This window comes from Salmo salar, chromosome ssa23 (genome assembly GCF_905237065.1).
Source record: "Salmo salar chromosome ssa23, Ssal_v3.1, whole genome shotgun sequence".
NCBI lineage: Eukaryota > Metazoa > Chordata > Actinopteri > Salmoniformes > Salmonidae > Salmo > Salmo salar.
In genome coordinates, this window is record NC_059464.1 from 47,962,300 (window position 1) to 47,973,328 (window position 11,029).

General features: G+C 42.1%; 1 protein-coding gene across 1 annotated transcript; it reads right to left on the reverse strand.

Annotated features, from left to right (window-relative positions):
* Positions 1-282: 282 nt before the first annotated feature.
* LOC106561472 (tripartite motif-containing protein 16) lies at positions 283-10,212 on the reverse strand. Its single transcript, XM_014125468.2, has 6 exons — positions 7,541-10,212; positions 5,412-5,507; positions 1,745-1,978; positions 1,301-1,460; positions 1,104-1,163; positions 283-867 (listed from the first exon to the last, which is right to left on the reverse strand). Exons 1-6 carry the CDS (start codon positions 8,120-8,122, stop codon positions 359-361), a joined length of 1,641 nt encoding a protein of 546 aa, XP_013980943.2. The 5' UTR covers positions 8,123-10,212; the 3' UTR covers positions 283-358.
* Positions 10,213-11,029: the final 817 nt, after the last annotated feature.

An 11,029-nucleotide genomic window follows, 5' to 3' on the forward strand; every position in this document is an offset into this window, starting at 1 on the left:
AGCTCAGCTATAGAATACACCAGCATGACTAGTATCTATGTGGACCCTACTACAGTTTAACCAGCTCAGCTATAGACTACACCAGCATGACTAGTATCTATGTGGACCCTACTACAGTTTAACCATCTCAGCTATAGACTACACCAGCATGACTAGTATCTATGTGGACCATACTACAGTTTAACCAGCTCAGCTATACACTACACCAGCATGACTAGTATCTATGTGGACCCTACTACAGTTTAACCAGCTCAGCTATAGAATACACCAGCATGACTAGTATATATGTGGACCCTACTACAGTTTAACCAGCTCAGCTATAGACTACACCAGCATGACTAGTATCTATGTGGACCCATTACAGTTTAACCAGCTCAGCAGTACCAGTGAGCATAAACCCAGGATAGAGAGGCTGAGTGAATGTGGTCTGGACTCTGTGGAGGAGGGTCATTGTGTCAGAGACACTGTAGAAGGACAGAGTACCTGCCTTGTGATCCAGGTACACTCCTACTCTGGAGGACTGAGGGCCTGATACTTTAGTCACAACATTAGTGTGTCTGAACCAATAACCATCACTATAGCACAGTAAACTCCAGGACTTGTTATTGTTTCCAAATCCACCATCTGACCCTGTTCTGCTGATGTCTTTATATGAGACTGCTGTAACAACATAACCACTCCACTCCACTTCCCAGTAACAGCGTCCAGACAGACCCTCTCTACACAGAACCTGGTACCAGTTGGTGAACCTGTCTGGATGGTCAGGATATGGTTGGACTTGGTCTGTATAGGTCACCTTTCTGTTCCCTTTAGACAGAGAGAGGTGTGTGCGTGCTGTGTTTGGGTCCAGTGTGAGCTGACAGGAATCTGGGAGAAGAGCAGAGCAGAGACCAATGAGGGGAGTCAGAACAATAAGTTAAGTCAGATACTGTATCTACCCTGTCTTTGATTAGAGCACAGCAGAGATCAAATCAGAGAAATATGAGGAGTCAGATAGATACTCAGTCTTTGATTAGATCTACTATTGCTATATATTTCTAGAGGGATTGTTAGGAGTGTCAGTAAAAAGAGACTGTTAGTTACTTCACAATAAAGAGACTCACATTGTAACAACTGTTCTCTGGTCTTGGGCTCTGGAGGCAGTACAACATCCACTATATTCACTACAGACACACAAACACATTGACAGAGAGAGGGAATGTTATCATCATACCATACCATATACCATATTCCACCTGTATATGACTAGTAGGGAACTTTCAATGGTCTAAAGTTGATGTTCTTATTGTTTTCAACACACCTGTAGCGGAGATCTTGGTCCATTCTCCTTTAAGGAAGTATTCTAGTTTCTCTCTCAGTTCAGACACAGTCTTACACACATCTCCAAAGTACTGAAGAGGACGGACAACGATGCTGGGAAAGTCTGAAGATACACTGATACTGGAGAGAGACTGATAACTCTGGAGAGGGAGAGAGAAAGAGAGACACAGAGAGAGACAGAGAGAGTGAGAGAGGGACAGAGGGGGACAGAGAGAGAGGGGGACAGAGAGAGAGGGAAGGACAGAGAGAGGGACAGAGAGGGAAGGACAGAGAGAGGGACAGAGAGAGAGAGAGAGGGACAGAGAGAGAGAGAGAGAGAGAGAGAGAGGGGGACAGAGAGACAGACAGGACAACATAATGATTTAGATGAATAGTTTCACATTAAGTTAATTTCATATCACATGTAACAAGACAGTTTAGTTACCTGGAGGAAATGGATGTGATCCTCTATGTGTGAGAGCTGCTCCAGCTCAGTGCTTCTCTTCCTCAGCTCAGCTATCTCCTGCTTCAGTTGCTCCAGGAGTCCTTCAGCCTGACTCACTTGAGCCTTCTCTTGGGCTCTGATCAGCTCCTTCACCTCAGAGCTCCTACTCTCAATGGAGCGGATCAGCTCAGTAAAGATCTGATCACTGTCCTCCACTGCTACCTGTGCAGAGCGCTGTTGAGAGAGAGAGAGATACAGAGAGTAGGTAAAGTAGCCTCTGCATGTCATTGAGTCAGAACGCTGCCACCCTGTTCTCCAGGTCCACCAAGCCTTGTCCCACCTCCTGGACAGGCAGGTACAGAACATTGCTTGGCCCTGCTCTACTGTCCTCCCTCCTGGTACCCCCTCCAGTAGCCTGCCCCATAGCAGAGCTAGATCCAGCCTCTGCCCCCTGAGTTCTAGTAGGCTGGACAATAGAACGAGTCAAAATGTCCAAAGAAGGTTGTCTGAGCTGGAACACTAGCGAGGCCATAGCAAACGAATTGAAATGAACCTTCACAGAGCCTCTTCTGACTGGAATGATCCTTATAATTCATTTTTCCCTAAATGTTTTGGAATCTGAGACGACACGAAAGAGAGGTTGAACAGGCTAGTAATAGGGGTTGCACCAATTTCGCAGATAATTTTAGAAAGAAAGGGTCCAGATTGTCTAGCCCGGCTGATTTGTAGGGGTCTAGATTTTACAGCGCTTTCAGAACATCAGCTGACTGGATTTGGGAGAAGGAGAAATGGAGAAGGATTGGGCGAGTTACTATGGGGGGTGCAGTGCTGTTGACCGGGGTAGGGGTAGCCAGGTGGAAAGCATGGCCAGCCGTAGAAAAATGTTTATTGAAATTCTCAATTATAGTGGATTTATCGGTGGTGACAGAGTTTCCTATCCTCAGTGCAGTGGGCAGCTGGGAGGAGGTGCTCTTATTCTCCATGGACTTTACAGTGTCCCAGAACCTTTTTGAGTTTGTGTTGCAGGAAGCAAATATCTGCTTGAAAAAGCTAGCCTTGGCTTTTCTAACTGGCTGTGTATATTAGTTTCTAACTTCCCTGAAAAGTTGCATATCACGGGGGCTGTTCGATGCTAATGCAGAACGCCACAGGATGTTTTTGTGTTGGTTAAGGGAAGTCAGGTCTGGAGAGAACCAAGGGCTGTATCTTTTTCTGGTTCTAAATTTCTTGAATTGGGCATGCTTATTTAAGATGTAAGGAAGGCATTTAAAAAAAATAACCAGGCATCATCCTCTACTGACGGGATGAGGTCAATATCCTTCCAGGATACCCAGGCCAAGTCGATTAGAAAGGCCTGCTCGCTGAAGTGTTTCAGGGAGCGTTTGACAGTGATGAGTGGAGGTCGTTTGACCGCTGACCCATTACGGATGCAGGCAATGAGGCAGTGATCGCTGAGATCTTGGTTGAAAACAGCAGAGGTGTATTTAGAGGGCAAGTTGGTTAGGATGTTATCTATGAGGGTGCCCGTGTTTACGGCTTTGGGGTAGTACCTGGTAGGTTCATTGATAATTTGTGTGAGATTGAGGGCATCAAGCTTAGATTGTAGGATGGCTGGGGTGTTAAGCATGTCCCAGTCACCTAGCAGCACGAGCTCTGAAGATAGATGGGGGGCAATCAGTTCACATATGGTGTCAAGAGCACAATGTACAATGTCCTAAGCACAATTGAGGACACAACACCTATTCCTACCTAATCTGACCTTTGAAACTTGGTCCACCGACCTTTCTTTGAAGGGCATATAAATGCTGTCCCTTGTGCTCAGGGTCCCATCTCTTCTGCCACACATCTATCAAATGTTTCTGATCTAACATGTGGCCTCACCTCTACCCAGTGGAACATTAATATAGATTATATCTTGTTTCAAAGCTCTTTTAGCGAACTGGTCTTCAATTTCATTCCCTTCCACACCTGAATGTGCTGGGACCCAGCAGAATCTCACTACTACCCCCATTCTCTCATTTCTCCATAGTAACATTAATACCTCCAATAGTTGGTCACTCCTATTAGATTTACCAGATGATAAACTATTCAATACAGACAGAGAATCTGAGCATACTATAATTCTAACAGGTTGTACATCCTCCACCTACTGGAGGGCAACTATTATCACCAACAGTTCAACTGAGTTCATCTTTTAGTCTTCTACATATCTGCACATCAAATTCAGGAATGTAAACACCTGCTCCTGTCCGCCCACTATCTGGGTCCTTGGATCCATCTGTGAAAAGAGGTAAAAAAGCATAACAACTTCTACTAATGTAATTGTCATCCAGTTTCCCTTTATCACTGACTTCTGACCACTCTGAATTCTGATCACCTGGGGTGGCAGGTACCCTAGAGGTTAGAGCATTGGGCCAGTAACCGAAAGGTTGCTGGATTGAAGCCCCGAGCTGACAAGGTCAAATTGAATCCTGTTGTTCTGCCCCTGAGCGAGACAGCTCCACACCTCTCTGATTCAGAGGGTTAAATGCAGAAGACACAATTCAGTTGTACAACTGACTAGGTATCCCACCTTTCCCACATACAGTACCTGTATTGATAGTCCATACTGGGCTTTACTATGGTTCTACATACAGTATCTGTATTGATAGTCCATACTGGACTTTACTATGGTTTTACATACAGTATCTGTATTGATAGTCCCATACTGGGCTTTACTATGGTTCTACATACAGTATCTGTATTGATAGTCCATACTGGGCTTTACTATGGTTCTACATACAGTATCTATATTGATAGTAGTTCCCTGTAGCTCAGTTGGTAGAGCATGGTGTTTGCAACGCCAGGGTTGTGGGTTCGATTCCCACGGGGGGCCAGCAAAAAAAAATGTATGAAATTGTATGAAATGTATGCATTCACTACTGTAAGTCGCTCTGGATAAGAGCGTCTGCTAAATGACTAAAATGTAAAAAAAAAATGATAGTCCATACTGGACTTTACTATGGTTCTACATACAGTATCTGTATTGATAGTCCATACTGGGCTTTACTATGGTTCTACATACAGTATCTGTATTGATAGTCCATACTGGACTTTACTATGGTTCTACATACAGTATCTGTATTGATAGTCCATACTGGTCTTTACTATGGTTCTACATACAGTACACTTGAATTATAACATTTGAAATGTCTCTATTCCTTTGAAACTTTTGTTGAGTGTAATGTTTACTATTCACTTCTAATTTATTTTATTTCACATTTGTTTATGGTCTATTTCACTTGCTTTGGCAATGTAAACATATTTTTCCCATGCCAATAAAGCCCTTTGAATCGAATTGAGAGCTCCATGTTAATGTATAGGGGACATGGTTACCAATGGTTGTGTGATGAGGTAGCCCCGCCTGTGACTTCTAAATCAGTGTCGGCCCAATAGGGAATGTTCTCTTGATGTAATGGTCAAGATGTTGGTTTCTCCCGCGGTAAACCTGGGTTCATATCCCGTCAGTTACATTAAGTAGTCTATTCTCTGAAAGGGGTCCAGACAGCCTGTTCAACAGTGGGGTCAGTGGGATTGGAGAGGGGCCACTCTCCCTCTCTCTCTCTCTCTCTCTCTGACTGGAGGAGAAAAGTGAAATGGTGTGTCTCCTCTGGTCAACAATAATCACCTTGAAAGACTCCATAGCCTGTTGGAGCTCCTTCAGCTCCTTCTCTCTCTCCTGGAATCTCTGCTGGACCTTCTGCTGATTCATCCCCAGCTGCCTCTGTGGAGAATCACTCTTCAATGAGCTATCAAGCTTTATTAGTCCAGTAGATCAATAGTATAGTAATGTGACATAGGGCCCATAGAAAATAGGGATTCAAATGTTGAGGAAGTGTGTGAAAATATATTATTATGTTGTTATGTGAATGATTATAGTTTTAACAGAACATAAATCAGGAGAGCTGATTGGGTGTTTGATAACGAATGATAATGGTGTTTGACTTTAGAAAATTGTGATACATTTGGAGAATCTGGGTTAAGATATCTACAGTTGAAGTCTGAAGTTTACATACACATTTACATTTAAATTCAGATTTTCACAATTCCTGACATTTAGTTCTAGTAAAAAGTCCCTGTCTTAGGTCAGTTAGAATCACCACTTTATTTTAAGATTGTGAAATGTCAGAATAATAGTAGAGAGAATTATTTATTTCAGCTTGTATTTCTTTCATCACATTCCCAGTGGGTCAGAAGTTTACGTACACTAAATTAGTACTTGGTAGCATTGCCTCTAAATTGTTTAACTTGGGTCAAACGTTTCAGTAGCCTTCCACAACCTTCCCACAATAAGTTGGGTGAATTTTGGCCCATTCCTCCTGACAGAGCTGGTGTAACTGAGTCAGGTTTGTAGGCCTCCTTGCTCGCACACGCTTTTCCAGTTCGGCCCACAAATTTTCTATAGGATTGAGGTCAGGGCTTTGTGATTGCCACGCCAATACCTTGACTTTGTTGTCCTTAAGCGATTTTGCCACAACTTTGGAAGTATGCTTGGGGTCATTGTCCATTTGCAAGAGACATTTGCAATCAAGCTTTAACTTCTTGACTGATGTCTTGAGATGTTGCTTCAATATATCCATAATTCTCCTTCCTTGTGATGCCATCTATTTTGTGAAGTGCACCAGTCCCTCCTGCAGCAAAGCACCCCCACAACATGATGCTGCCACCCCCCGTGCTTCACGGTTAGGATGGTGTTCTTCGTCTTGCAAGCGTCCCCCTTTTTCCTCCAAACAATAACGTTGGTCATTATGGCCAAACAGTTCTACTTTCGTTTCATCAGACCAGAGAACATTTCTCCAAAAAGTAAAATCTTTGTCCCCATGTGCAGTTGCAAACCGTAGTCTGGCTTTTTTATGGCGGTTTTGGAGCATTGGCTTCTTCCTTGCTGAGCGGCCTTTCAGGTTATGTCGACTCATTTTACTGTGGATATAGATACTTTTGTACATGTTTCCTCCAGCATCTTCACAAGGTCCTTTGCTGTTGTTCTGGGATTGATTTGCACTTTTCGCACCAAAGTACGTTCATCTCTAGGAGACAGAAAGCGTCTCCTTGCTGAGTGGTTTGACGGCTGTGTATTCCCGTGGTGTTTATATTTGTATCGTTTGTACAGATGAAGGTGGTACCTTCAGGCGTTTGGAAATTGCTCCCAAGGATAAACCAGACTTTTGGAGGTCAACAATATTTTTTTCTGATGTCTTGGCTGATTTATTTTGATTTTCCCATGATGTCAAGCAAAGAGGCACTGAGTTTGAAGGTAGGCCTTGAAATACATCCACAGGTACACCTCCAACTGACTCAAATGATGTCAATTAGCCTATCAGAAGCTTCTACAGCCATGACATCATTTTCTGGAACTTTCCAAGCTGTTTAAAGGCACAATCAACTTAGTGTATGTAAACTTCTGACCCAATGGAATTGTGATACAGTGACTTATAAGTGAAATAATCTGTCTGTAAACAATAGTTGGAAAAATGACTTATGTCATGCACAAAGTAGATGTCCTCACCGACTTGCCAAAACTATAGTTTGTTAACAAGAAATGTGTGGAGTGGTTGAAAAACAAGTTTTAATGTCTCCAACCTAAGTGTATGTAAACTTCCAACTTCAACTGTATGAGATGATCAAGGTTGTGTTCATATTTGTTCTGCTGAGGATCCATTTCATTTGAATGATCTCATATTCAAACAGCCTTAGTTCCTACTGTATCTTTAATTCTTTGTTTATCAGACAGTCACCAACAAGTTGTTCTGGTCTTACCTGTTTCTCAGTCCTCTCTGCTGCAGCTGACACTGTATCATGGCCTTTATGTTCATCCATTGTACACAGCAGACAGATACACTGCTGATCGGTACGACAGTAAACCTCCAGCAGTTTGTCATGATGAGAGCAGATCTTCTCCTGTAGTTGTGCGGTGGCTTTGACCAGCTTGTGCTTCTTGAAAGCAGGAGATTCGTAGTGAGGTTGGAGGTGAGTCTCACAGTAAGAGGCCAGACACGCCAGACAGGACATGAGGGCTTTCTGCTTTCTGGTCCCAGTGCAGGAATCACATGCCACATCTCCAGGTCCAGCATAGCACAGAGCAGGAGGGGGAGCAGCCTGGAGTCTTGTCTTCTTCAGTTTCTCCACCACCTCAGCCAGCACAGTGCTCCTGTTCAGAACAGGCCTTGGGATAAAGGTCTGTCTGCACTGTGGACAGCTGTAAAAGCCTTTCAGGCGATCCTGATCCCAGCTTTCTTTAATACAGTCCATACAGTAACTGTGTCCACAGGCAGTAGTCACCGGATCCTTCAGTAGATCCAGACAGATGGAGCAAAAGAACAGTTCCTGATTCTCTGCCATTTTGGTTCTCTCTCCCGTAGGTTATTTAAGCAATGGCAGTGTGAAAGATGACTTTCTGTTCAGTGTGAAAGATGACTTTCTGTTCAGTGTGAATGATGACTTTCTGTTTCATTGAACTCTACACCAGAGGAAAGGGAGTGGCTTCCTACTTGACTGTGTACTCTGTATCTCCAGGAAGTGTCTTCCTACTTGACTGTGTACTCTGTATCTACAGGAAGTGTCTTCCTACTTGACATAAATTAGAAATACTTTGTTTAGGGGAAATGTACTTGATACGATTGTAATATATAGTTTTGTCACCTGGCTGTCTTAAGATGACTGCACTAATTGAAAGACTCTCTGGATAAGAGTGTCTGCTAAATTATTTAAATGTAAATGTAAAATTAATAATATGCAAAGCATGCTGAGTATTATTCTAATGAGCTCTGTCCCGAAACAAGACCAATAATAATATCCAGTGTGCTTTGCAGTTCATTTGTTATGTTAATTTTCACATATACATTTCCATTTTAGTCATTTATCTTCTTCAGAGTGACTTGCTCAACTAAGGTATATAACAACATACAGTATCACTGTCAACAAGCAAGAAAATAGGTTTTGTATCCGTTACTGAGAATGTTGTTGCTGTTCGGGCCGGACACTTCCAAATGTATTTTGTACATAAAATTAAATACATTACATGTAATTATATACATTACAAAATACAAGTATTTAGTAGTTTATTTTTGATACATTGATCTTTATGGTATTTTGTATTTGTATGTAGTAATTTCTGCCCATATTTAAGGCCCTCACCAGGACACTGGAGGCAAAGAACTGGTTTAATAAGAAAATGTCTGTCACGTCCTAACCAGCAGAGGGAGTAATTGTATTAATATTTGGTCAGGACGTGGCAGAAGGATATTTGTTTTGTGTGGTTTAGATTGAGTGTGAATATTGTAGGGGTGTTTGGTTTAGGTAGTCCAGGGTTTTTGAGTAATTGTTCTAGTGTTAGTTTTCTATGGTGTTCTAGTTTGTATATTTCTTTGTAGTCTGTGTGGCTCTCGATCAGGAACAGCTGTTCATCATTCATTCAGCAGTTGTCTTTAGCACTGCTGTTGTTAGTATAGCCTGTTAAACCGTCTTCTGTCGTTTTTGTTATTTTTTCCGTGCTCTCTTTGTTTAATAAATATTCAAGATGAGCATCCACATTCCTGCTGCGTATTGGTCATCTCTACCCAACGACACCCGTGACAATGTCATGGGTTTTGTTAAAAATAAATGTTTCACAAATCACTTTTGAAAGGAATTCAAAATGCTAAAAAAAATGCCTAGCTCTCCTCAGAGTATAATCACTGGGCAATCTCTTAAAAACTGCACGCAGAGACATAAAACTGTCGTGGAAATTCTACCCAGAAAGGGGAGAGACTGAAGAATCTTTCAACAACAGCTGTATTAATATGTGGAGACATGAGGTCAACCATCACTCAGGGTGCATGGTAGAGAGACCAATGATTCAGGAACAACAGCTCTCTTATATAGACACTCTTTTACATGAGATTCAAGTGTCACCATCTTACACAAGCAGTTTGCAAAAGGCACATATCAGGGTTTAAACTAAAACATGCTGCTCAGCTGTCAGGTGAAACTCTCGGTGTGGTCAGGATGTGGTTTCAGTTCTCGGAAGATGTTTCTGAGAACTGACACATCTCAGTTGTCAACCCTAATGCTGAGCTGTTGTCGTGACTTCTATCTCAACAACAGGATGCTGCCCCTACCCAGAAGCTCTTTTGGCACTCTGCCTTCAACATTTGGTTTAGACAGAGGACCAGAAAGAGGAACTTGTACGACACGCTGTTCTAATTCAGATTTACTGGCACAATGTTTTCTTCATTGTATCTTCTTCACACAATCACTCAGTTTAGTACCTTGAAGACTAACTATACGTCATCTTACTTAATTACCTTGAACCTCAGTTAATTTCTGTCACCACAAATGTTTCCCACAAGTTCATCTGACTGGGCCAGTAGATGAAGGGCTTCATCTGACTCTGGGTCAGTAGATAAAGGGCTTCATCTGACTCTGGGTCAGTAGATAAAGGGCTTCATCTGACTCTGGGTCAGTAGATAAAGGGCTTCATCTGACTCTGGGTCAGTAGATAAAGGGCTTCATCTGACTCTGGGTCAGTAGATAAAGGGCTTCATTGCCAAAATCCTGAAGTTTCTCTTTAAGTCAAAACTATAACTGAAATGTCTTTGGCCACCATACCAATTAAAACTATAACTGAAATGTCTTTGGCCACCATACCAATCAAAACTATAACTGAAATGTCTTTGGCCACCATACCAATTCAAACTATAACTGAAATGTCTTTGGCCACCATACCAATTAAAACCATAACTGAAATGTCTTTGGCCACCATACCAATTAAAACTGCAACTGAAATGTTTTTGGCCACCATACCAATTAAAACTACATCAAAAGAGTTCATCAAGAGGTCCATAGTCTTGAGATAGTGGCTGGGTTGGAGACCCACCAGCTGCATGGTGGCTCACCAAACAAGCATGGAGAGCTGACTGCAGCAAGGTGTACTGCTTAACTAGGATGTGGCCCTAGTTGGAGAGTGGCTTTAGGGTGGAGTACACTTCCAACATATATAATGTAATAGAAATGCATATGTAAAAATGTTGATAAATACTTTGTTGAGGGAAAATGTACTTGATACAATTGTAATATGTTGTTGTCTCACCTAGCTGTCAGGGAGAATATAGTAGACAGTTGCTGTCAAAAAATGATTGATGAGTTTTTCCTGTGCTCTGTGTTTATGACCTTTTAAGGACATCCTGTCCGGATGTTCTCACACTATTGTTTTACCTTTTATTTAACTCGGCATGTCAGTTAAGTACAACATCTTATTTACAATGACAG

What these genes read in the sequence shown, in the direction of transcription:
- LOC106561472 (XM_014125468.2), bottom strand. Translation starts at nt 8,122, where the DNA reads ATGGCAGAGAATCAGGAACTGTTCTTTTGCTCCATCTGTCTGGATCTA. An exon ending in AGGCTATGGAGTCTTTCAAG is followed by an intron (nt 1,979 to 5,411) that starts GTGATTATTGTT and finishes CTCTCTCAACAG; the next exon opens with CGCTCTGCACAGGTAGCAGT. An exon ending in ATCACATCCATTTCCTCCAG is followed by an intron (nt 1,461 to 1,744) that starts GTAACTAAACTG and finishes CTCCCTCTCCAG; the next exon opens with AGTTATCAGTCTCTCTCCAG.